Source organism: Acartia tonsa, chromosome 12, assembly GCF_053477335.1.
Source record: "Acartia tonsa isolate MP-2025a chromosome 12, ASM5347733v1, whole genome shotgun sequence".
Lineage (NCBI taxonomy): Eukaryota > Metazoa > Arthropoda > Copepoda > Calanoida > Acartiidae > Acartia > Acartia tonsa.
Genome location: NC_137271.1, coordinates 23,189,592 through 23,216,961, shown reverse-complemented (window position 1 = coordinate 23,216,961; position 27,370 = coordinate 23,189,592). Strand labels below are relative to the sequence as shown.

The 27,370-nt window shown below is 34.5% G+C and overlaps 1 protein-coding gene across 1 annotated transcript in view; it reads right to left on the bottom strand.

The window, feature by feature from the left end:
- Positions 1 to 212: 212 nt before the first annotated feature.
- LOC145333258 (uncharacterized) overlaps positions 213 to 27,370 on the bottom strand; it is a 71,599-nt gene continuing 44,441 nt past the window's right edge. The window contains exons 7-11 of the mRNA XM_080178393.1: positions 6,993 to 7,167; positions 6,078 to 6,129; positions 2,239 to 2,293; positions 1,504 to 1,598; positions 213 to 244 (exon numbers count right to left, since the gene is read on the bottom strand). Coding sequence (XP_080034519.1) covers positions 213 to 244; positions 1,504 to 1,598; positions 2,239 to 2,293; positions 6,078 to 6,129; positions 6,993 to 7,167 — 409 coding nt within the window. The remainder of the gene's footprint in view (positions 245 to 1,503; positions 1,599 to 2,238; positions 2,294 to 6,077; positions 6,130 to 6,992; positions 7,168 to 27,370) is intronic.

Here is a 27,370-nt window from a genome sequence, read left to right as displayed (position 1 = left end):
GTTCTAGTATTTCATAGAAGGTTAATTAAATACCATGCATTGCATATGGAGGAAAAAAGATGATTAAAGTCCCTCAACAGATTATGACGTCATACGATAGAATAGCCAATGAGAGGCCAGTATACAATGTAATTGACCAATGCAATCGTAAAATTTATGCTAGCCTCTCATTAGTTATTTTATCATATAACGTCATTATCTGTTGAGGGACTTTAAGCATCTTCCATAAGTTCGGTAAACAAATCTAAAATTTAAATTTTGTAGACATGCAAATAAAGAATTTATTTGTTTAATCTACAATCCTTTCGTCTTGCTAAAATTTTCAGCTACTATAGACAGAAAATCCCATTGTAATATAAATTTATTGGCCATTGTCCTATCATCAAATTTTTAATTAGCAAAGCTACTCTATGATTAACTTTGCTTTGCATGTCGGTCAGTACGTCCAAAATGCTATTTAAGACAGATTGCTGATTTATTTGATAACCTTATTCTATTCAATAATCACATATTCTCTTTATTTCTTTTTTTTCATTGTCCGTTTGGCAATTAATATGTTTTGCTACTTATAGATGCTGTGATACTTGTTTGTAAGACAATTGTGAAAATAAAAGAATTGCAAGTACGTAATAGTTTTACGTGGAAACATTGAATAACATTCTACAATTTAATATTTGTGTTTAAACTAACATATATTTTGCATCGTATTATATAGACAAATAAAATAAAATAGAAAACATAAAAATAATCTCTGTCTTGTTTGGCTAAAGAAGCTTCACTGTAAAGAAGAACCATATCGGTCCCAGATCCTTTACCACATACACACACAGACAGACATAAAGATATTCTGTTCCTTTTGCTAAATAGAATTCCACAATCCGCAATTTTTGCGTGGCACGGCGGCGTAACTTTGCGATACGCATTCTGCTTTTCAATACAAATTATTTGCGAGGCGTTTTTGCATAGTAACAAATTTCTTAATTTTTTTATAAGCGAAGCTTTTCTAAAACTTTTTAAAGCGAAACTTTTCTATGATTAGGGTTGGTCCGTTGGTCCGTCCGTCTGCCCGGAACAATTAGCTTTTTTTGTTAATATAGACATATTAGAATTGTCCTATCGATTTCAAATTTTGTATGATGATTTCTATAACAGTTAGGTACAATTTACAAAGCTTGGCAACTCTATATAATTGTTACTAGAAGTCCGTACGTCAATCTATCCACTGTCTTATCTCTTTAGATCCCTGCTATGTTGTTCCTTTCTATAAATTGTCTGTATTGCATGAACATTAATTATGTAAAAAATTAAAATTCAAATGCGTGAATTTGGCCAATTAGGACAACAATTTCATGACGGGGTTGTGGCATTTGAAGAAAATATTTCATTATTCACATTGATCATTTTAAATTTACAGGAGCATACAAAGGGGGTTGTATAATTATATAACCCCCTGGCAAAATTAAGAGGACTGTATACACAATGCATAAATAGATATCTTATTACTTGAATCTTCAACCAGATTTTCATGACATGAAACTTGCAGCTGGCTAAAATAACGCTTCTTCCTTTCCACTTCCTTTAACCCATCCTCTACCATCCTAATGGATGAACGAACTGACCAACAAATATGTTATCAAGCTAAATTACTAACTAGTTATCCCTATCATAATATCCATAAATTATAAAGAAATATCGCAATCCCATCTCTTATAGCAGCTTAAATATTCAAATGTCAAAGACGTCCGCAAGATTTTGATTTACAAGAGCTTTCCAATAAAATATTAAAGGGGTTAGAGCTCCACTAACCACAATTAGTTTAAACTTTAGATTCAATATCTACATAATTATCTTTATTTCTAAAATTTTCTGAACTCAAGACGACATTTATAATCAGTATTGACCAAATATATTTGATTAAGGATACAATACTATTTTATTGTTTTATTCCAATTATTGACAGTGTAATTAATACAAGTAGTCTAGTTGCATAAATAATAAGATATAGATGTTTTACCCAGACAACTGTTATCCAGTTGTGGGGACTTTTTTCGTCTGCTAGCAAATAACTTTCTGATATTTTGTAGCGACTTGGCTGAGTTGATATTTTCGACTCTATATGCTGATATTCAAATGAAAGTTGGCACAGGGTCCACGGGGTTGGGACATACAGTTATATAACACCTACCTTCTACTTTCTTTAATGCATAGATTATAGCATGCCAAAATTAAATCTCCTACCTGTATCTATGATCGATGAGCAGAGTTTTTGTGCAGTCCAAACAACCTCGAGCAGCTAAAAACAATGCAAAATTTTGGTTTTTATCAAGGATTTTAAGATATAAGACAGAGGACTATTAATTCATGTATATTGTCCATCCACTGTCAACTCCCTCCCTGAATTATTGGGGTATAGTCCTTTCCATGACATCGCTCCATATGGGGCGATGATTTTAATTGATCGCCTCTTATGACAAGGGGCGATGTATTGGCTCCTTGAAAGGAGCGATTTAATAGCCCCTTATAACAAGAGGCGATGTTATGACTCCTTGAAAGGAGCGATTTGATAGCCCCTTGCCCTAAGAGGCGATTAAATGATCCTTTATCGCTCCATAATCGCTCCTTCTAAAGAGGTAATGATATGTCCTCTTATCCCAAGGGGCTATTTAATAAAATATCGCCTCTTCATGGCCCCTTCACGATTTTATATATATATCTGAGTTCCTTGATGGCCCCTACATCGCTCCTTCATCTCTCCTTCTTGAAATTTATATTACATTGTACTTACTTTGATGGCCCCTACATCGCTCCTCCATCGCCCCTTCATCGCTCCTACATCGCTCCTTCATCTCTCCATCTTGAAATTTATACTACATTGTACTTTGATGGCCCCTACATCGCTCCTCCATCGCCCCTTCATCGCTCCTACATCGCTCCTTCATCTCTCCTTCTTGAAATTTTTATTACATGGTATTTTGATGGCCCCTACATCGCTCCTCCATCGCTCCTCCATCGCCCCTTCATCGCTCCTACATCGCTCCTTCATCTCTCCTTCTTGAAATTTACATTACATTGTACTTTGATGGCCCCTACATCGCTCCTCCATCGCCCCTTCATCGCTCCTCCATCGCCCCTACATCGCTCCTTCATCTCTCCTTCTTGAAATTTACATTACATTGTACTTTGATGGCCCCTACATCGCTCCTCCATCGCCCCTTCATCGCTCCTCCATCGCCCCTACATCGCTCCTCCATCGCCCCGTACATCGCTTCTTCATCGCCCCTTCATCGCTCCTACATCGCTCCTTCATCTCTCCTTCTTGAAATATATATTACATTGTACTTTGATGGCCCCTACATCGCTCCTCCATCGCCCCTTCATCGCTCCTACATCGCCCCTACATCGCTCCTTCATCTCTCCTTCTTGAAATTTATATTACATTGTACTTTGATGACCCCTACATCGCTCCTCCATCGCCCCTACATCGCTCCTACATCGCCCCTACATCGCTCCTTCATCTCTCCTTCTTGAAATTTATATTACATTGTACTTTGATGGCCCCTACATCGCTCCTCCATCGCCCCTTCATCGCTCCTACATCGCCCCTACATCGCTCCTTCATCTCTCCTTCTTGAAATTTATATTACATTGTACTTTGATGGCCCCTACATCGCTCCTCCATCGCCCCTTCATCGCTCCTCCATCGCCCCTACATCGCTCCTTCATCTCTCCTTCTTGAAATTTATATTACATTGTACTTTGATGACCCCTACATCGCTCCTCCATCGCCCCTACATCGCTCCTACATCGCTCCTCCATCGCCCCTTCATCGCTCCTTCTCCAAATTTATATTACATTGTACTTTTATGGCCCCTACATCCCCTACATCGCTCCTCCATCACCCCTTCATTGCTCCTCCATCGCCCCTTCATCGCTCCTACATCGCCCCTTCATCGCTCCTACATCGCCCCTACATCGCTCCTTCATCTCTCCTTCTTATAATTTATATTACATTGTACTTACTTTGATGGCCCCTACATCGCTCCTCCATCGCCCCTACATCGCTCCTACATCGCCCCTACATCGCCCCTACATCGCTCCTTCATCTCTCCTTCTTGAAATTTATATTACATTGTACTTTGATGGCCCCTACATCGCTCCTCCATCGCCCCTTCATCGCTCCTACATCGCCCCTACATCGCTCCTTCATCTCTCCTTCTTGAAATTTATATTACATTGTACTTACTTTGATGGCCCCTACATCGCTCCTCCATCGCCCCTTCATCGCTCCTACATCGCCCCTACATCGCTCCTCCATCGCCCCTTCATCGCTCCTCCATCGCCCCTACATCGCTCCTCCATCGCCCCTACATCGCTCCTCCATCGCCCCTACATCGCTCCTCCATCGCCCCTACATCGCTCCTCCATCGCCCCTATATCGCTCCTACATCGCCCCTACATCGCTCCTTCATCTCTCCTTCTTGAAATTTATATTACATTGCGATGTAGGGGCGATGGAGGAGCGATGCAGGGGCGATGGAGGAGCGATGTAAGGGCCATCAAAGTAAGTACAATGTAATATAAATTTCAAGAAGGAGAGATGAAGGAGCGATGTAGGGGCCATGGAGGAGCGATGTAGGGGCGATGGAGGAGCGATTTAGGGGCCATCAAAGTACAATATAATATAAATATCAAGAAGGAGAGATGAAGGAGCGATGTAGGGGCGATGTAGGAGCGATGAAGGGGCGATGGAGGAGCGATGTAGGGGCCATCAAAGTACAATGTAATATAAATTTCAAGAAGGAGAGATGAAGGAGCGATGTAGGGGCGATGTAGGAGCGATGAAGGGGCCATGGAGGAGCGATGTAGGGGCCATCAAAGTACAATGTAATATAAATTTCAAGAAGGAGAGATGAAGGAGCGATGTAGGGGCGATGGAGGAGCGATGAAGGGGCGATGGAGGAGCGATGTAGGGGCCATCAAAGTACAATGTAATATAAATTTCAAGAAGGAGAGATGAAGGAGCGATGTAGGGGCGATGTATGAGCGATGTAGGGGCGATGGAGGAGCGATGTAGGGGCCATCAAAGTACAATGTAATATAAAATTCAAGAATTAGAGATGAAGGAGCGATGTAGGGGCGATGTAGGGGCGATGTAGGGGCCAGCAAAGTACAATTTAATATAAATTTCAAGAAGGAGAGATGAAGGAGCGATGTAGGGGCGATGAAGGAGCGATGAAGGGGCACTGGAGGTAAAGGACTATGGAGGGGCGATGGAGAGGCTATGAAGGAGCCATCATGGGGCTATAGTATAGCCTCTTATCATAAGAGGCGCTATTAACGCCCCTTCAAAGGAGCTATTAAGAGGCCATGAAGGAGCTATAGCATAGCCTCTTATCATAAGAGGCGATATGAACGCTCCTTAAAAGGGGCTATCACATCGCTCCATATGATAAGAGGCTATGCTATAGCTCCTTGAAGGAGCTATAGAAAATCATCGCCCCATATGGAGCGATGTCATGGAAAGGACTATACCCAATTATTGTATAGGTAAAAATTATTTTGAATAATACATTACATATATTATGTAAATAAAACTTAGTCGTTAATAAAGTAGCTGTATGTATAAAATATTTTCTATATTTATCATTAAAAATAAAATTCAATTGAACGGGAGAAGAACTGGGGTTGGTAGAAGCCCCTAAACATGTAGCATACAACTAATAACCAAGTTAAAGCTTTTCTGCAATGAAAAAGGTATACTATAAAATTACATAGAGGCATTAAAGGTTTGGTGGTTTTAAAATAATACTTTTTATATTTTTGTGTTACTTATAGTACAAAATGGATTTATATAGATACAAGCAGTCATGTATTATTTATTTTTTTTGGGGGGGCACTCAAAATCTTTACGTAGATTCAGCTGTTAGTCATCAAATAATCAATAGAAGCAGACAACCTGCAATGACTTGTAAAATTTTCAAGCAGCTTTATTAAAGCTTTTTAAGCATATGTAAACTATTAAAAATATGAACACACATCCACAATCATAAATCATATTACTTTATGAATTTGTTTACCTGCTAAATGTAGCGCCAGTTTTCCAACCTCAATAGGATCGTGCAGTGCATGCTGAAAATAAAATACATGCTTTAATTTGTAGTAATAATTAGGGATCTAAAGGGATAAGACAATGACCGATAAATTGATTAACATCCCCAATTATCACAAACAAAATTACCCCTTCTGTGGATTAAAAAATAGTGGTTGAATCGTTTGAACACTCAACTTGATAAACCAACCAATCAAATTTCAGTAAGTCTCCAAAGTTGTTAAGCCAACGAATATAGAAACGTTATTTCAAAACTTTGGGGACTAGTATAATAAACAGCCCCTTGTCTTTTCTCTCTTGATTTTGACACTATCACACTCTTGATCACTGTTACCCTATCCCATTATTTCATATAAATTGAAAAAAAGGAGAGGGGGGGGGGATTTTTTCGTCGGTTCGTTTATTACATAAGGTGAATTAGGTTAGGTGGGTAACCCGCGTGGTTAGGACACGCTACAGGCATTGGAAAAAAAAAACTACATAACCAATTTCAATTTGTTTCACAAAAAGGTGGGAGGTTATCAGTACTTTGGGAAGTTAAATTGATTAAAGTTGCGAAGTAATTCATTAACATAAAACATCTGTCCGTCCACCCGTCCGTTTGTGCACGAAACTTTAACCTTTTATCTTTTAAGGGATTGTCCATACGCTGCTTTCCAAACCCTTAGAATGTAAAATTACGAGATTAAAACTAGTTTTTGTAGCCCCGGGGTGCCGAAGGCACCGGCTAAAAAAATGATTTTAATCTTATGATTGTACATTTTTATATTCGTAGAAAGCTGGATATAATACGATGCTAGACATAGTTTTTTTCGTATGGATGAGAACCGGTTCCTATCCACCGGATTCGAATGAATACGAGAAATATAATTATCAAGCTTACCTTATCATTACTAAAGGTGTGGGGGGACCAAGACTGCGCCCCTACATCTATCTGTGGAGGGTCAACACCAGCAGTAGGATGGCGTAGCGACGAAGCTTCTCTAGGGTTGGTATGAGTATGTTGTATGTCCTCATAGTCGGTTAGCAGCCAATCCAGCACGGATAGATTGTCATACCTGTAATAGAGATGAATTTGTTAATAGAGAGAAAGGTGTAAAATAGATACAGAATAAGATTGATAAAAAAATTAAATAAAAATATTTTTAAAATATATTATTCACGAAACCTCTCAAGATAAAAACTCACCCAACCTAAGTAAAAATCAAGAAAAAAGGATATATAATCCTTTCAGAAAAGTAACAGGCTGTATGTCTTTGTCTGAATCTTGCTAACCACTGTACCGATAGGGTTCTCCTTTACAGTGGAGCCTTTTATTGGTCCAGGGAAGGTTTATTACCAACTTTTTCTTTTTAAACATAAACACTGGTGTCTAAACTTGTCAACGAATCAGTTTAGTGTCTGTCCCTTAGACCGTAATTCTAGGAAAAAATATATATTTTCTCTACTGCTGATCAAGAGAGATGGCTAGATTTTTTTGTTAAGATTTCTTAAACCAATGAACAGAGAATTTAATTTTCTTGGTCCGTCGGTCTGTCAGTTCTACTGAAAAGTATTTAAACATAAAATAACAAATTTTATAATAAAGTATTCTTAATTATGATTTACATCCATCATTTTTGTGCTTCGTTGCTTATGTATGTTGGTATCCTTGTTAAAATGTTTTGCTGATTTAAAGAAACTCCATAACTTATGTATTTTAAGTTGGGCCCTAATTTTCAATTAGTGAAAAGAATAGAGGGAAAAGTGCAACATTGCTTAAGACAAATTTCATGAAAATAAAAAAAACATCGTATTATAGACAGCTTTCCGCGGACATGAAAATGTTAAGATTAAAAACCAGTTTTGTTAGCCCCCAAGGGGCCGAAGCCATGGTCTAACAAAACTTGTATTTATTTTTGGATTGTTATTTTCATATTCATGGAAAATTGTAATATGATGCTATGCATGATTTTTCAGTATGGCTTAGAACCGGTTCTAACCTAGTGGATTTGAAGCCATACTGGCAAATTAATTATCATATCAAATAAATAGAAATAGAAGAATAGAAGCATATTCTGAACCCTTTTTTCGTCAGATCTAAGAAGGAACATTTCTAGCAGACAAAAGTATTGTTTACTTTCGACTCAAGCTGATGTGGATTCTTAAGAAATTATGGACTCGCTACTCGATAGTGAGGCAAAATTATTTTTGTAAAAAATCATCCAAAAGCACATTAAAAATCTACAAAAATTAAACAAAATCATATGTTAATAACCCTTTAAGATTTTATTTAATTTTTGTAAATTTTTTTATTCGATTTTGGAGGATTTTTCACAAAAATAATTTTGCCTCACCAGCGAGTAGCCAGCCCAACTTTTTTTTTAAGAATCCACCTCGTTACTAAGCTTTCAAATTTAAACGAAATTTTTGGGCAATTAATTCTGATTCCGCAAAGCTTTCTACTAAGAAAATATACTGTTTACAGCTGACTTTTATGTATGTATGAAATGAAAAAAAACATGCCTTCGTAGCAAAATGTGTACACAATTTCAACCAATGAGATCCAATGTAAATTCCGATGCGATTCTCCTATTGGCTCAATCAGACATTCCCTCTCTTTCTTAGTACCTTTATTATCAAATACAAGCAGGATGGGAGGAATGGAGCATGGACTGTATATTTATATTATGTAAATTGCTTGGTTGGTATAAACATTCTTTAGGAAAGTGTTGTCCTTGTTTTTCAGAATAATTTTATTTCTCCTTAGTAAAAGGATGACATGTCTAAAATCTCTTTCTAAACTAAAGCATATAATTTTTGTCAGGGAGAAAGGGGACATTGCGCTGTTTATTACACTAGTCCTCAAAATATTATAATAATGTTTTCTTATTCTTTGGCTTAACAAATTGGGACTTACTGAATTTACATTGTTTGTTTCATCAAGTTGTCCAAAAGTTTTACATAACAATTATATCATTCAGAAGGGTTAATTTGGCAAGTTCCCAGTTGAGGAGTGAGATTCTACCCCATCTGAAAAAATAAACCCCCCCCCCCCCCGCCATCTATCAAATTAAACCCCCCCCCCCCCGGCATCATGAAATTTTTACCCCATCTTATGATTTTGTCCCCATCATGTTAATTTATCCCCATCTTCATATTTTGTACCTCTCCAAGAGAAACAAAATAATGTCAGAGAAGGGATAAATTATTGAACAAGGGACAAAAATGAAGGATGGGGTCTAAATAGGAACATGGGGCCAGGATTGGAAGGTGGGGTCTGATTTGACAGATGGGGGAATGATTGGCAGAAGGGGAAATAAAATATGGGTAGGGGGGAGGGGAGAGTCTGGAGGGGTTTGCGAGGTGAGCCTCGCGCGAAAGAATTTATATTAGGGTAGCATAAGCTACCATACTCCACTGCAGTGAAGCTATGCCTTTCACTCTTCTATATTTTCCTATATTTTGAATAAAATTTGAAAATGCCTCTATTTATTTTTTTTATTTCTCTTTTAAGACTTTTTTTATACTAAATCACCAACATATTCTAATACTTTACTTTACCTAATATTTTAAGATAAAAATTTGGCTCCATTGAAGAAAAAAAACAATAGTTTGTTTGAAATAGGAACATCTAGTGGCAGATTATTGAACTACATAATATACATTTTTCTGGATGTCAACAAACATGATGATTGGTTGAAAAACACAGATGGGGTAGCAAACAATGCTATGATATTAAAATTGAAGCAAGGGGTTAAAACTCACACATGGTGATCAAAAAATTAATATGGGGTCATTTTTTCATGATGGGGGTAGTTTCAAATGCTTATATCTGGAGAACCGTAAGAGATAGAGGCCTAGTTGCTTGACTGTGGTAACTCAGATTTACATAAGGAAGCCATTTATGCACATGGGGGACCAAAATATGATATGGGGTATTTTTTTCATGATGGGGGTAGTTTCAAGTGCTTATATCTGGAGAACCGTAAGAGATAGAGGCCTAGTTGCTTGACTGTGGTAACTCAGATTTACATAAGGAAGCCATTTATGCACATGGGGGACCAAAATATGATATGGGGTATTTTTTTCATGATGGGGGTAGTTTCAAGTGCTTATATCTGGAGAACCGTAAGAGATAGAGGCCTAGTTGCTTGACTGTGGTAACTCAGATTTACATAAGGAAGCCATTTATGCACATGGGGGACCAAAATATGATATGGGGTATTTTTTTCATGATGGGGGTAGTTTCAAGTGCTTATATCTGGAGAACCGTAAGAGATAGAGGCCTAGTTGCTTGACTGTGGTAACTCAGATTTACATAAGGAAGCCATTTATGAACATGGGGGACCAAAATATGATATGGGGTATTTTTTTCATGATGGGGGTAATTTCAAGTGCTTATATCTGGAGAACCGTAAGAGATAGAGGCCTAGTTGCTTGACTGTGGTAACTCAGATTTACTTAAGAAAGCCATTTATGTACATGGGGGACCAAAATTTGATATGGGGTATTTTTTCATGATGGGTGTAGTTTCAAGTGCTTATATCTGGAGAACGGTAAGAGATAGAGGCCTAGTTGCTTGACTGTGGTAACTCAGATTTACATAAGGAAGCCATTAATGAACATTGGGTACTAAAATTTTTTGGGGTTTTTTTTTTTCATGATGGTGGGTAAAAATTGAAAATAGGGACCATTTGTTATGGTGGAGAGGGAATTAGGTTAAGTTAGGTTAGGTAATATTGAGGAGCCCTGCAAGGTTAGGGCCCCCCGGGGGCCCTAACCTTGCAGGGCTCCTCAATATTACCTAACCTGTGCAGGAGACCCTAACTCTGCAAGGCTACTCAATATTTCCCAATCCCTTCATGAACATAGGGTACCAAAATTTGATGGGGTTGTTTTTTTTCATGATGGTGGGTAAAAATTGAATATAGGGGCCATTTGTTATGGTGGAGAGGGAATTAGGTTAAGTTAGGTTAGGTAATATTGAGGAGCCCTGCAAGGTTAGGCCCCCCCGGGGGCCCTAACCTTGCAGGGCTCCTCAATATTACCTAACCTGTGCAGGAGACCCTAACTCTGCAGGGCTACTCAATCTTAAACTAACCTAACTTAACCTAACCTAACCTAACCAATTTTAAACTAACATGAACCAACTAAACCTAATCTAACCCATTTTAATCTAACCTAACCCATCTTAACCTAACCTAACAAACTTAACCTAACCTAACCCATTTTAACCTAACCTAACCCATCTTAACCTAACCTAACCTAACCTAACCTAACTTCACCTAACCTAACCTAACCTAACCTAACTTCACCTAACCTAACCTAACTTCAACCCCCAGCCCCATCATAAAAAATTGGCCCCTATATTCAATTTTTACCCACCATCATAGAAAAATGACCCCCATATTAATTTATGTACCCCCATGTGCATAAATGGCTTCCTTACTTTAATCTGAGTTACCACAGTCAAGCAACTAGGCCTCTATCTCTTACGGTTCTCCAGATATAAGCACTTGTAAGTAACCCATCATGAAAAAAATACCCCATATCAAATTTTGGTCACCCATGTGCATAAATGGCTTCCTTATGTAAATCTGAGTTACCACAGTCAAGCAACTAGGCCTCTATCTCTTACGGTTCTCCAGATATAAGCACTTGAAACTACCCTCATCATGAAAAAAATACCCCATATCATATTTTGGTCCCCCATGTGCATTGTGCATAAATGGCTTCCTTATGTAAATCTGAGTTACCACAGTCAAGCAACTAGGCTTCTATCTCTTACAGTTCTCCAGATATAAGCACTTGAAACTACCCCCATCATGAAAAAAATACCCCATATCATATTTGGGTCCCCCATGTGCATAAATGGCTTCCTTATGTAAATCTGAGTTACCACAGTCAAGCAACTAGGCCTCTATCTCTTACGGTTCTCCAGATATAAGCACTTGAAACTACCCCCATCATGAAAAAAATACCCCATATCATGTTTTGGTCCCCCATGTGCACAAATGGCTTCCTTATGTAAATCTGAGTTACCACAGTCAAGCAACTAGGCCTCTATCTCTTACGGTTCTCAAGATATAAACTTTTGAAACTACCCCCATCATGAAAAAAATGCCCCATATCATGTTTTGGTCCCCCATGTGCATAAATGGCTTCCTTGTGTAAATCTGAGTTACCACAGTCAAGCAACTAGGCCTCTATCTCTTACTGTTCTCAAGATATAAGCACTTGAAACTACCCCCATCATGAAAAAAATACCCCATATCATATTTTGGTCCCCCATGTGCATAAATGGCATCCTTATTTAAATCTGAGTTACCACAGTCAAGCAACTAGGCCTCTATCTCTTACGGTTCACCAGATATAAGCACTCAAACCTACCCCATCATGAAAAAAATACCCCATATCAAATTTTGACACCCCATCATGAAAAAAATACCCCATCTCAAATTTTGACACCCCATGTGCATAAATGGCTTTCTTATGTAAATCTGAGTTACCACAGTCAAGCAACTAGGCCTCTATCTCTTACGGTTCTCCAGATATAAGCACTTGAAGCTACCCCATCATGAAAAAATGACCCCATATTAATTTTTGGACCTCCATGTGTGATTTTTGTTCCCCATATTTTATATACTTACCCCATATGTAATATTTTACCCCTATAACTCATAGTTTATTACCACCAAGCTTTGTTTTAAACATTGAAAATTACAGGGACCAAAATTTAAGATGGGGTACAAAATCAAATGATGCCGGGGGGGGGGGGGGGTTTATTTTGACAGATGGCGGGGGGGGGGGTTTATTTTTTCGTATGGGGTAGAATCTCACTCCTCAACTGGGATGGTGCCGGTTAATTTTGTGTATTATCCTTGGGAATGTACATCAATTTATCTGCCAATGGCTTATCCCTTTAAATCCCTGAACTTCTGGTGTGCGTACAATACCAAACATGTAGTATAAATTATCAGAACCAAGATATCTAAAGGAATAGGAGGTTGTATAAAAAATAAATCACCCACCTAATTATGATAAATAAAATTACTGTAAACGGATTAAAATAATTTGTGAAATAACTAAGACCATTCAAACAAAATCTAATAAAAATACCTAAAGTTGTAAACCAATGAATGAGAGAACGTATTTTTAACACTTAAGGTACCAGTAAGATTTAATAACACCCCCTCCAATTCATTTGCTATTTTGACTATTTACAAATATAATACAGTATTGAACGAACACCTTTGTAATTTTTACTTTCTATACTTACTAAATTCAATAGAAGCATTAATTCAATTATATTTACGGATAGAGAGATAGATATTTAGATAGATGGATGGATAAATGGATAGATAGATATATAATTAGATGGATAGATATATAGATTTATAGATATATAGATTAATCGAAATAATAGCGTACAATAATCCAAATCTTGAAAATAACAAAGATGACAACATCCATAAATGCGAAGCTCTAAAACTTGTAGAGTGTCAGAACTGAATAATCATAATATAAATGTATAAAAGTCTATGGGCATACTTACATTTTAGCATTTTATTATAGAGATGCTTCGCTTAAAACATTGTACTTTGTTGTCCTTGGAATCAGTAAACCAAAAATCAGATAAATCGGATCATTATATTACATCAAAATTTATTGTTAACAAAGTTAAAAATCAACGTGTTTGAAATGGGCGCACGGACATTCTGATAACTATGATAGAGTTGCTACGCTTTCTAAATAGTACCTAAATACTACAGCAATAACCTTGCAAAGTTTCAAATCTAAAGAACAATCCTAACCTGCCTAAAATAACGGAAACAGCTATCCGTTCCGGACGGACTGACGGACCTAACATAAATATAGAAAAGCTTCGCTTTTGAAAATACTTTTTTTCCACCCTAATAATCCTTCAGTCAAATTTATCTTTATTTAAAAATTGCATATCTAATAAATAACATTTTCAAGGACCTTCTTTGACATACGAATTTATCTTCATATTACATTCATATCTATAGTATGCCCTGTAGATTAAGATCCTGCTAACCGCTTAATCGATATGGTTCTCCTTTACAGTGAATCTTCTTAAATATCCAGGGAAGGTTTATAATTATGTCGGGGGAATTTACATCTCTTAAAAACTAAAATTTGAAGTGGAGGATCGACTTGACTCAATCCTACTTTCCTGCAAGTACCTCTAGAGCCAGGGATCTGAAGGGATAAGACAATGTCCGATAAATTGATATACTTCCCCAATGATGAGACACAAAATTACCCTTTCTGTAGTTTAAATCAGTGGTTGAAACGTTTGGACACTCTCAACTTAAATTAATGAACCAACTGATCCAAATTCAATAAAAAAAAACAAAGTTAATGAATGGAAAACTGTTGGGACTAGTGTAATAAACAGCCCAATGTCTTCTCCCTCCCTGATCTAAGGGGTTCTGAGAGCGCACATATATATTTCCAAAACATTTTTCCTTACTATTTGCTGTGAAACCGACAGTCAGTTGCATGATGAAAATTTTCTTAAAACCTTTCAAATGGTCATACAAATCAACTAATATAAAAATTAGCAGAGATTTACATATTTGCTATTAGCATCGTATTAGTATTAGTTGTAGGGTTTGCCTTTTCAGATTAGTAATCCAAAAATAAGATCAATCGGATAATTATAATGCATAAAAATTTGTGTTTTTTTAAAGTTAAAAATCTTGTATATCAGAACTGAACAATCAGAATATAAATATATAAAAGTCGAAACAAATTGCAGGTAAAAAACTGCTTAAATAAAGGATTACGTTTAAGGACTTACTTACATTTAGGACTTCATTACAAAGATGCTTCGCTTAAAACATTGTACTTTGTTGTCCTAGGAATCAGCATAAAAAAATTCAGATGAATCGGATTATTATATCACATAAAAATGTGTTGTTAAAAAAGTTTAAAATCAACATGTTTAAAATGGACATACGGGCATTCTGGTAAAGATTACAGAGTTGCTACGCTTTCTAATTATACCTTACTACTACAGGAACCACCATGCAAAGTTTGAAATCGATAGGACAATTCTAACATTCCTTAATTAACGAAAAGAGCTAACTGTTACGGACGGACGTACGGAGCGACCCTAATTAACCCATTAGTGCCGAACCGGACATTAAAACCCGGTTCCGAAAAATGGAAAAAAACCGGTTTCCGGCTCCATAATTGCATCATTCTCAGTATGAATCCCTCCTCTACTACCCTGGCTTTCATTTCCCCCTGGAGCAGGCAGTTTAGCTTACTTCCGTTTTATGGTATAGCTCAACAAAATTTGAAAATCATGAAATTCAAAATACCCCTTCTAACTTTTTTGTTTTTATAGTAAAGTCGCTGATTTTTTTCGTGAAATCTAATGTTTATTGACAAGTACATCTATATGTGAATTCGTTTTATTCAAATTATTATTTTTTATATGATTTTTTTATCGTTTTTTTACGCCCTATTATGACCCGGTTCGGCTTGGCCATACATACCCGAAAATTGTAAAACCCGGCTCGGTTTCGGTTTTTATTACCCGGTTTTAACTTTTCAACCAATAAAAATAACAATTAACGTCATTAGTAAGGGTTTGAGCCACCATAATAACCCTAGTAATCTCTATAGGTGTCACCTAATAGTTTTATGATCGTTTTCTGATATGTAACACCCAAATTTTATATGTTCTTTTTTTGTAGTGTGTGTCTTTTAAAACTTCGAGCAACGGTTTTTTTTACCCGAAACGGCGGCACCTATAGCCGAAACACTAAATTTGAAATAAATCGCTTCGTATTATACTTGTAGCTCTTTAGATTACATGAGGTTGTGTAGTTTTCAATTACGGATCGTATCAAAGTTCTAAAAAGTGTTCATCTCACTTTTGGCGTTCAAAAATTACATTTTTCGATTTTTGGTCAAAATAACCGGGTTTATACAGGTCAACCGGGTTTTAAAACTGGGGGAAAGCACCAAAAACGGGTGTTAATGCCTGGTTGGTATTTATGGCCAAGCCGAACCGGGTTTTTTTGCAACTTTCCTGTGCACGCCACTAGAGCAAAACAAAAAAATACGAATTCCGTTTTGACCATTATAAAGCTTCCCTGAAACTTACAGCTCGATCGGCCCATAAAAGTGGCGCTCGGCACTAATGGGTTAAAGAAAAACTTTGCTATTAAAAACATGTTAAAATATGCTATTTTATAGAATTTGCTAAAAAGTGTCAACACTATTTTCATAAATACATGAGAGATAGTTGTAATGATATACAGATGTAAGAGAAAAATTATATTTATATTAACATTAATTATTTTGTAGATAGATAGACACCTAAAGGCAGAGGCGTATTATACTATCCACACCTTTCCGCAAGAATCCGCAAAGTGTTGCGATATAATTAAGGTCTATATTTCATGTTTTCATTTACGGTTAAATCCTTCTTTCCCCTTCTTCAGAGATATTTAATTTTTTTTTAAAAAATTAAAAACCTTATTCTTAAAAGTACTACGACGACTTTCAATTTTTAGGGTTAATATATTGCCTATCAAAAATATATTATATTGAAATACGATTATTGACAATTAATTAGATTATCTTTTTAAATGAAAATAATTCTGCACTTATTTTTTATATCCCTGAAAATTTCACCTTTCTAAATTTGAAATTTAGATCTGTCTGCTATAATGTTCACAACATTCACATTATTAACTCCCAGTGGTAAAAAAAATAATATTAATTTAATGTAATTTATAACAGATTTTTAATGTAATAGCGTTCGTATTTGATTTTATAAGATATAATAATATATAAAAAAAGTGTTAATCAATCAGCATTGGAGTTTTTTTTTATTACAGTCATAGCAGTGCCGCATTATTTTGCGTTAACTAAGACGAAATTTAAATTATCTCCCGCAAACATTTATTCAATTTGCAAATGAAACAAGGATGACAACATCGATAAAAGCGAAGCTCTGGAACGGAGGGCAAACGGACATTAACACTTGTATAGTGTCAGGACTGAATAATCAGGACTGATATGGTTCTCCTTTACAGCGAAGCTTCTTATTTTTGGGAAGGTGTTATGCTATTTTAATTTTATTTAATAGTCGTCCGTTGGTTTAAAGCTATTTTTTTGCCCTTTTATATCCCTTCAAATATCCCAAGATACTAAGGACGCAGTTGTTGCTATATAAAGTAGTAAGCTTTTTTTGTCTGAGGCAAAGGTTTTTGCTAACCTTTGACCCGATATGGTTCTCCTTTACATTAAAGCTTTCTGTAGGTCCTGAGGTGGTTTTAGGCTATTTTTCTGCCCTTATTTATCCTTTAGAATTTATAGATGCATTTTTAAAAGCGAGTTTTTCTATAATTAGAGTCGGTCCGTCCGTTCGTCCGGAACGGATAGCTCTTTTCGTTAATAATGGCATGTTAGAGTTGTCCTATAAATTTGAAACTTTAAAGGGTGATTCCTTTTATAGTAAGGTACAATTCAGAAAGCGTAGCAACTCTATATTCAATACTAGAATGTCCGTACGTCCATTTTAAACATGTAGATTTTTTTACTTTTAAACAACAAATTTGTATGTGATGTTATTATCCAATTGATCTGATTTTTGGAATACTGATTCCTAGGACAACAAAGTACAATTTCATAAGCGAAGCATCTCTATAACCAAGTCCTAAAAATGTAAGTATGTCCTTAAACATTGTCATGTATTTTTAACAAATTTACTTTTTTTTCGATTTTCATACTTTTATATATAATTAATGAGTTCTGACAATCTACAGGTATTAACCTTGTTTCCTACCGTTTCAGAGCTTCGCTTTTATGGATGTTGTCATCCTTGTTTTTTATGTCTATTTTGGGGCGACCAAATAATTACTGTTTGGGGGGAACAGAGGGCGTAACTCAATCTTTCACGCAATTAAAATGAGAGTGCAATCTAAATTTATGATTCAAGTATGATCCTCCCGGTCACCAGGAAAATTTTATCGGCTCCTGTGACTGCAAATTTCAAACTTAATCTTATTAATATGAATATAGTTTTTAAAATTAACAGGGTTCAGCAGCTGCGGGTAAGCCTCAGTTAAATTATCATATTATAACTTTATAAAATTAAGCAGGTTATCTAAATTTGTTTCTTAACAGACAATTCTCCTTATTAAAATCTTATTTTGCACACCTGCGGAATTTTAGGCTGTGCACGGCTGTCGATCCCTTGAAATTACTATTCTTAGCCCAACATAAGAAAACGATATATTCTTTGATAACAGCTGATTAGAAAAACAATATTTCCTTTTAATGAAAAAATATCTATTTTTGCAAAATCATGTTTTTAAATTTTTTAAAAAGTTATACAGCTTAAAAAATAAAAATAAATAATTTTTATTTAACACCTTTTTTTATTTTGCTGCCTTAATAAGGAAATATTTAATATATTTGAATCGGCTCAATGCAATTTTTTTTCTTTTTTTTTATGATTATTCAATACATATAAAAAAATAACATTTAAAAATCTCGCCACAAGAAGATTTAACAAACAAAACATTGATTTTGAGTACGATATGATTTTTAAGTTTTAGAAAAACTATAGAAATATTCAAAGTTAAGTGTTTGTTTACATTTTGAAAAAATAATTTTGCCCTGTTCTATTTGATTAGAACTTTTCAAACAAACTTTATTTTATAAAAGATTAATATTTTTTAATGTTTTTTAAAACATATTACTTTAGTTTGGTTAAAAGTTTATTTTTCTAGGTGATTTAGGGGTTGCAATTTTTTTGCAAATTACGTTTTTTGGCTTTTCATTCAAATAAGTTGCACAATTCCGGTTTTTACTGTATAAATTTATTAAATGACTTCAGAAAAACATATTATAATGCTTACATTTACTTTTTTTCTAACAATCTGTTTTAAAGGAGACTTTTTATATCGCTGACAAAAATGGCATTATTCTGCAAAAAAAATATTTTATTTTGCAAATTTAAAGATATGAAAGTATGAATAAATGGTTAACTTTAATTTTTGTTTTAGCAAAATGGATTATTGTTTCTTATAAGATGAAAATAAGGTATCGCAAATATTTGTTGCAATTTTAATGCTATTTTATTGCAAATAGGAAGACATAGGATTTTAGTTTTAACAGATTATGATTCTGGACCCAAAATTACATAGGACTGAAGTTTTCCTTTGTTGATTGCTGAAAGTTAAAGCTATGTGTAGATAGATAGATAGATAGATAGATAGATAGATAGATAGATAGATAGATATATAGATATATAGATAGATAGATAGATAGATAGATAAAAGGATAGATGGATGGATAGAAAGAGAGATAGAAAATATATGTAGGGATAGTTAAGGATGGATAGATAGATAGATATACGACTGCATAGATATGAAAGTATAAATATCAGCCAATAGCATCGAAAATATTAACACAGCCAAGTCGCTACAATAGAGTAGAAATCAATTTGCAAACAGACGGAAAGGGTCCCAACCGCTGGAACCAGGTAGTTGTCTGGGTTAATACACATCTATAATCATACATTTATTGAATAGATAGATGGAAAGTTTAGATGAACTGAAAATAGTTGCCGAATGTGTACGCAGTTTCCTGGGTGTTTCCTCATCCTAGCTCAATATTTACTACTAGCTACAAATCTTCAAAATTCCCTTTAAAAAATCAAAATTTGATTGTATAAACGATTTATACATTATAAATTTAAATTTTTTAAATTTTGATTTTTTTTTTAAGTTTGAAGCTTTTTTAGCTAGTAGTAAATATTGAGCTAGGATGAGGAAACACTCAGGAAACTGCGTACACATTCGGCAACTATTTTCAGTTGACCAAAGTTTATATGCTTAATAACTGACCATTTAATTTGTAAGATGATTCTAATTCAAATGCCATTTATAAAGTTACATTGTTAATACTAGTACAGTTCAGTTAAAGTCTTACTTTTAGCGTAAATCTACTGTAACACTTTGGTATTAAATGATCCTAGAAATCATATTAGAGTTACAAATTTCCAACCCCCCAAATTATAAAGTCTTACATCATACATTTGTAATACCTATAACTCTTTAAGTAGGGAGAGGACAATTTAATGTAAATTATTCAGGTACCCAAACTTTTAAAATTTTTCCTTCTCACTTGCTGACTCTTAATTGTCTTATCCCTTAAGATCCCTGTTCATAAACCCTTATTAAGGTTATGACAATAGACGATAAATGATGCACATCCCAATTATCCTTATAATAAAGTAACAGGATGTTTGTCTGTGTGTTTGTATGTATGTTTGTACCGAAGGATCTCGCTAACCGCTGAACCGATCGGGTTCTCCTTAACAGGGTAGCTTCTCATAGGTCTCAGGAAGGTTTATAACTATTTTGGGGAAGGGTACCACCACCCTCCCAAGAGAAATCACAATAGATCAAACAATTTTCTTCTCAAATAGAGACTCCTACGTAACATTGCAAGGTATCGTATTATTTTTTTTAAAACACCAAACATTTAAAGTGCCACTAGAGGCCTCTAGGGGCGTAGCCGCTAGTGATGAACAAAATAACCCTTCGTTTATAACAATTTAAATGACGTGCACAAGTTTGGACACTCTTACAATTTCTAGTCGAATGTCCTCTCCCTGCCTGTTTATAATATTTCAAGGCCAAAAGTGGTGAATAAGGGTTAACATCAAGGCGGAAGGGAGGGGAAATTGGACTGTAATTTCACGGGTTCCCGAAGTTTTAACTTGTTTGTTGTGTAAAAAACTTTGGATACTTTTACCTAATTTTAGTTGGTTTTGGTCTGAAGCTTAAGATCTCAATAACTTCAGAACCAGTTGGGTTCTCTTATTCAAGTATCTTTATACTAGCGGCTTCGCCCCTAGCCTCTAGGGGCTTTGTCCCAAGAGGTTTGATCAACCTAATTTTTTGTATTTTAGATTTAAAAAGAAAAAGTAAAAAAAAATTTTTTGGGGGGAGGTGGTATTTTTCATTTTTTGGGGGGGGGTAGGGGTTTCCCACCCCCCAAGAAAATAGCTTAAAACCATCACAGGACCAGTAGGTATATTCCCTGAAGAGTAGAGCCCAATCGGTTCAGTGGTTACTGAGATCTTAAGCTTCAGACGGACAGACAGACGGACAGACGGACAGACAGACAGACAGACATCGTTCTACTTTGTATTATAGATATCTTGCAATGGTTTAGGTTATGCTATTTCCATATTCATGTTTTGGGATTGTTTAAAGCTATTTTTCTAGTCCTTCTCTGCTTCTTTTAATACAGATCACCTAGATGTTAGGGGCATAAAATTAACCACTAGTATTCAATATTGAATGAACACTCTATCTAATGTGTCATCAATGTTAAGTATATTTTAATGGTCATCTTCACATTGTGTGTGTGCTATCTTTAAGATCTTATGAACAGCTATCATAATTTGATTGTGGTAGCGAAGCTGTGTTAAAATTCACTTTGTATGTCCGTCCGTCCGAAACGCTCTGGAGAAAATGTGATTTTATCGGCTGTTATTTAAGATAGACTGCTGTTTTTTGAGAAGATACACCGTACCTAAGAGCAACCACTATACAACTTGCTTGGTCCGTCTGTCTGTCAGACATGTTACTTATTAATATGCAAATGTTTCGTGGTGATTTTCTATTATATTAGCCTTCAAGTTGATAAAGGTATGCTTATAAGTTTAGCTGTCTATAAAAAACTTTATTTGTATTTGCTCAATTCCTATTTGTTATTGTATGGATTTAGACTATTTTCATAAAGAGGAATATCAAAATATTTGTAAAAAATGTAGTTTTCTGTAATAGAATTGTAACAATTCCCCTGCTACTCTTTTATTTTTAAAATAAATTAAAAGTAAGGAAGAGGGGAGAGAAATTCTTCGTTGTTAAGTTAAGTTGAGCCAACGAATAAGAAAGCGTAATTATAAAATATTAGGACATTAGTGTTATAAACAGCTCAATGTCCCCTCTCTCCTTGCCAAAAATTGGTCCAAAATGAACATACAAAAAATTAAATTTCCCTAATCTTAATTATGCAATAATAAATACTTTTTTTGGCTACTCAAACATAGTATTATTAAAATCTAGATTAAATACTGCCTATTTCTAAATTCCTATTTTAAGGGCCTTAATAATGAAAATTTATATGCTTATAAACATATTTGTATTGAATGTTTATGCGATTGGTTTAATTTCTGAAATAGCAAATTTGCCTTTCTCTTTACTTATGAGTTAAATTAGATTAATTTTTTGTCAATATAGAGTTTTTTTTTCATTTTTAAGAGATTGTTATTTATAAATAGCAATTTAGCTATTTTACAAATTTACAATCGAAGGAAAAAATATTCGCATATATTTTAGTTATTAAAAAATCCGCGTAATCAAATAAACATAAATTTTCTAAAATTTGGCCTCTGGCGAAAATTTTGAACACTTCTAAGTAGATGTTAATATATGAAGTTTAAATTAGGATGAACTGAATTTTAATTTCCTAATGTGTACACAGTTTCCTCGGTGTTTCCTCATCCTATCTCAATATTTATTACTAGCTAAAAAAGCTTCAAACTTCCAAAATTTCAAAATTTCGATTTTTTTTGGAAGTTTGAAGCTTTTTTAGCTAGTATAGTAAATATTGAGATAGAATGAGGAAACACCGAGGAAACTGTGTACACCTTCGGAAATTAAAATTCAGTTAATCTAAATTAGCCATACAGGTAGCGTAGCTGTTATATAACTATCCTTAACTGTATTTCAGTCTGTCCCCTTATTTTGAATAGATAAAAGTATAAATAAAATCATACATATTTTTAAACGGTATTTATTTTTGAGTATTTAAAAATATTCTAAAATAAGAAACTTTGTCTATTTTAAAATTTATTATCGAAATGACCATATCAAAATTGTCAAATTATTGCAATTTGAATTTTTATGTTTACGACAAAACAGTATTTAATGACATAACTACATTAACGTTAGAAAAAAAAAGATAGAGGGAAGGGGTTAAATAATTATATGTCCCCAATCTGTGGACCCTGTGCCGACTTTCAATTGGGTCTTTGAATATCAGCCAATAGCATCGGACATATTAACACAGCCACGTCGCTACAAAAGAGCAGAAAGAAATTTGCTAGTAGACGAAAAAGGTCCCCAACACTGGATCCAGGTATTTGTCTGGGTTATACATCTATCTTATATACATTTATTATAACTACTTACTTATATGTTTATGTAATGATTAATTATTATGACAAATTTTTACAGGCAAATCAACAACCAATTATACATCTTTTTTTTCTAAGTTCTAGGCATGATTTGTAAAGAGATCTAAAGCTGCGCTTCTTATTCAAAGTGTTATTGTTTGTCCTTGTTTATAAAATTAATGTTGTTTATTAGCTTATTAAAACGGATATATTATTACATGTTACAATAGATTTCTATGTTTTCTACTAAAGTTGAAATCAACGATACCCCATATTCATATAGCCCATCCCCTCCATTCCTACTGTATATATGATTTTACCAATAAATGAGTTCCATGTTAGCTAAATTGACGAAATATTACCCCTGTGTCATAATATCCACGTATATTCTACGTGTGTAGGCATTAGTGTATTACATTTCAACTTTATTTACATCTTTACATAAGTCCCGGGATGGTTTCATGCTATTTTATTTTTTGATTTAAGTCTCGAATTACTTTTAATTTACTGCCATTACTCCGCTATATGCTAGGGTGCATCCACTAATTAGATAAATAATGGGCGTTAACTAGCTCATTTCTATAATTGTTTGCCACTTAAGATCAAGGAAAATGCCTTTCCAGTATGGCTTCGAAACCGATTAAAATCCGATTGATGAGCAAATTCTTGTATCGTATTATGTCCAGATTTCTTCGAATATTAAAAATTACAATCATAATATTAAAAACCAGATTATTATCCAGTGCTTTCGGCAAATCGGGGCTAGCAAAACTGATTTTAATCTTATAATTGTACATTTCTATATTCGTGGAAAGTTGTTTATAATGAGAAGAATCGCCCCCCTCGCTCTTTGACTAACTTTCAATGATTGTAGAGTAGCTATGCTACCGATACACTCAGGAATAATATCACCTTGTTGGTGCAATATTAATCTATAATACAAAGTAGAACGATGTCCGTCTGTTTGTCTGTTTGTTTGTTTGTAGCGAAGGATCTCGCTAACCGCTGAACCGATCAGGTTCTCCTTTACAGGGTAACTTCTCATAGGTCTCAGGAAGGTTTATAACTATTTTCTTGGGGGGGTGGGACACCCCGAACCCCCCCAAAAAATTAAAAATACCCCCCCCCCTCAAATTTTTTTTCTTTTTAAAACTAAAATTTAAAAAAATTCTCCCTCCCCCCCCCCCCCCAATTTTTATTTTATTTTTTATTTTAAACCTAAAATATGAAAAATTGGTTTGATTTAACCTCTTGGGGCAAAGCCCCTAGAGGCTAGAGGCGAAGCCGCTAGCTAATGTGCATTACAATAAAGAATAGGTTTAAATGAACACTAATCTGATTTGGCTAGAGCTCCTATGTCCAAATGATACTGCGCACGTAGCTACAACATCAGAGACAAAACAGAACTAACCAAAGTCAGGGCATCTAGCAATATTTATAGGTGTTGACACTCTCATGCCCAGATAACTCTCAAGCTTTCTCTGCATGAATTGTCAACATGATAAACATTCCATTGATGCAATACATAAACAACATGCCAATGATTTAATCAAAACAATTAATATAAGCAATATTAAGAAGGTGTGCACAGGTTACGATACGATAAATAACTCTAATGAGTTGTATGAGTTATCACTATGGGGTCATATTTTTTTTTATAAATCAAAAAGAACCTTTTAATACCATTAAATATATCTTTTATAAATCAAACGAACTTTTTAAGACCATAAAATATAATAATACGATTATACGATTAAAGATTTTATTTAACAATACTAAAATATTATATCTTAGATTTAAAATTAAGAAAATTATGTGAAATAATGAAGATTTTGTCCATAGAAGGCATAGAGATAAGAAATGCAATCGTATTTTCCGCAGATAATAAAATGAAAAAAATAATAAAGAATAATTCCAGTTTTGTTGGTCCTGAGAGGCCGAAGATTCAATCTAACAAAATAAAAAAAAATTTTAAAAGTTTTATTTTATTATTCGCGGAAAATTATCGTTAAAACGATACGATACATGATTTTTCAGTATATACAACTAACAACCAGTTCTAATCCATCAAAAATCAATCGGATTCGGAGCCATAATAAAGTATTAAGACAAATTGTATTATTTTTTTCCCATTTTTCATGTTATCGTAATCAAAAATCGGTCAAGTAAGCAAGACAAAAGCAATATCTAATTTCCCAAGAAGGTTGTACTGACAGGGCATGGAGCGTAAAGTAGCCGCGACTTTCAAATTTGGCAAATTTGTCCTTTTTACACATTCTTAAAATTCCTACATATATTAGCATTAATATTTCCCTTTGACAACAAGGATAACTATTTTCATCAGTAGCGCAGCAATAATAAGCAAGGAGGAAGGGGACAATGGGCTGTTTATTACACTATTCCCCAAAGTTTAATAACTTTGTTTTCTTATTCGCTGGCTTAAAAAACCTTGAATATTTTTATTACATTTGATTTGCTGGTTTATTATGTTGAGTGTACAAACGTTTTAATCGCTATTTTTAATCTACTGACGGGGTAATTTTGTGTATCATTATTGTGGATTTACTTCAATTTATCGGCCATTGTCTTATCCATTTAGATCCCTGAATAACTTTATCATCTGTTGCCTCAATCATTAAGATCCCGCGATTTTGGTAAAGATTCCAATGAACTACCTCTCCGACAAAAAACAATTTTTTTTAAAAATGTGTATCGAATCAATAGATGTATAGTTATTTAATCCATATAACTGCCTAGATACAGTGTCGGGGACCTTTTTCGTCTTCTAGCAAATTGTTTCTAGCTCTTTTGTAGTGACTTAACTGTGTTAATTTTAAGATCCAATTGAAAGTCGGCACAGGGTCCACGGGGCGGGACATTCAGTTATTTAACCTGTTCTCCCTCTATTGTTTTTTTTTACTTTAATATTGAATTATCTAAGAGCTTTTTTGCTTTTAGTTTAAATCTAAATCTCAATTTAAAAGCATAAAATTGCAAGGTAAGAACGTATTATGATATTTGGTGGAATTTTACAGAGAGGGAGGGGACTTGGACTGTTTTTTTTTACACTAGTCCCCAAAATGTTATAATGATATTTTCTCGTATTCATTCGAATCCGTTGGATAGGAACCGGTTCTCCTTAATACGAAAATGTCTAGCATCGTATTATATCCAGCTTTCTACGAATATAAAAATGTACAATCATAAGATTAAAACCAGTTTTTTAGCCCCGAGGTGCCGAGACGGGATGTCCATCAATTTATCGGCCATTGTAGTTGGCTACTCTACAACTCAATTTTTCGTTAAGTCCATCAATTAAAGATCGGTAATAACTCAGTATTAAATAAAGATATGCATTTTATTCAGAGATCTTAGGGATAAGAAAATGGAGGATAAATTAATGTTGATATACAAGATTGCCCCTTATGTAGATTAAATGTTGGAAGTACCCAAAGTTTTTAGACAACGAATAAGATAACGCAGTTTTAATTTTGAATACCAGTGTAATTTAAAGTCCAATGGCCCCTCCTTACCTGATTTTATGGCATAAGATTATGCTTTTATTGTTATCAAACAATAAAATAATCGTTTAAAATTAAAGTAGCTTAGTATTATGAGTTATGTGTGTCCATTAAGATCCCATTTCCAAATTGTCTTTCGTATATGATATTAATAAGACTATATATTATAACTATACATGCATTTTGATAACGCTATCCTTATATTAAAACGTTATAATCATTATGCCTTACCAAGATAGTGATTATAGAGTTGCTACATTTCCTAAATTGGTCCTTACTGTTACAGGAATCATTGTGCTATGCTTTAAATCGATAAGACAACTCTAACATGCCTAATATATGGATAGACTAACCTATCCTAAATTCATATATCCGCGGATATTAAAATGAAAATTTTATAACCAGTTTTGTTAACCCCGAGGTGCCAAAGTCCCGTGCTAACAAAACTTGTATTAATTTCTTGATTTTTAATTTATTTTAATATTAATCGAAAATTGTCTGTAATACGAT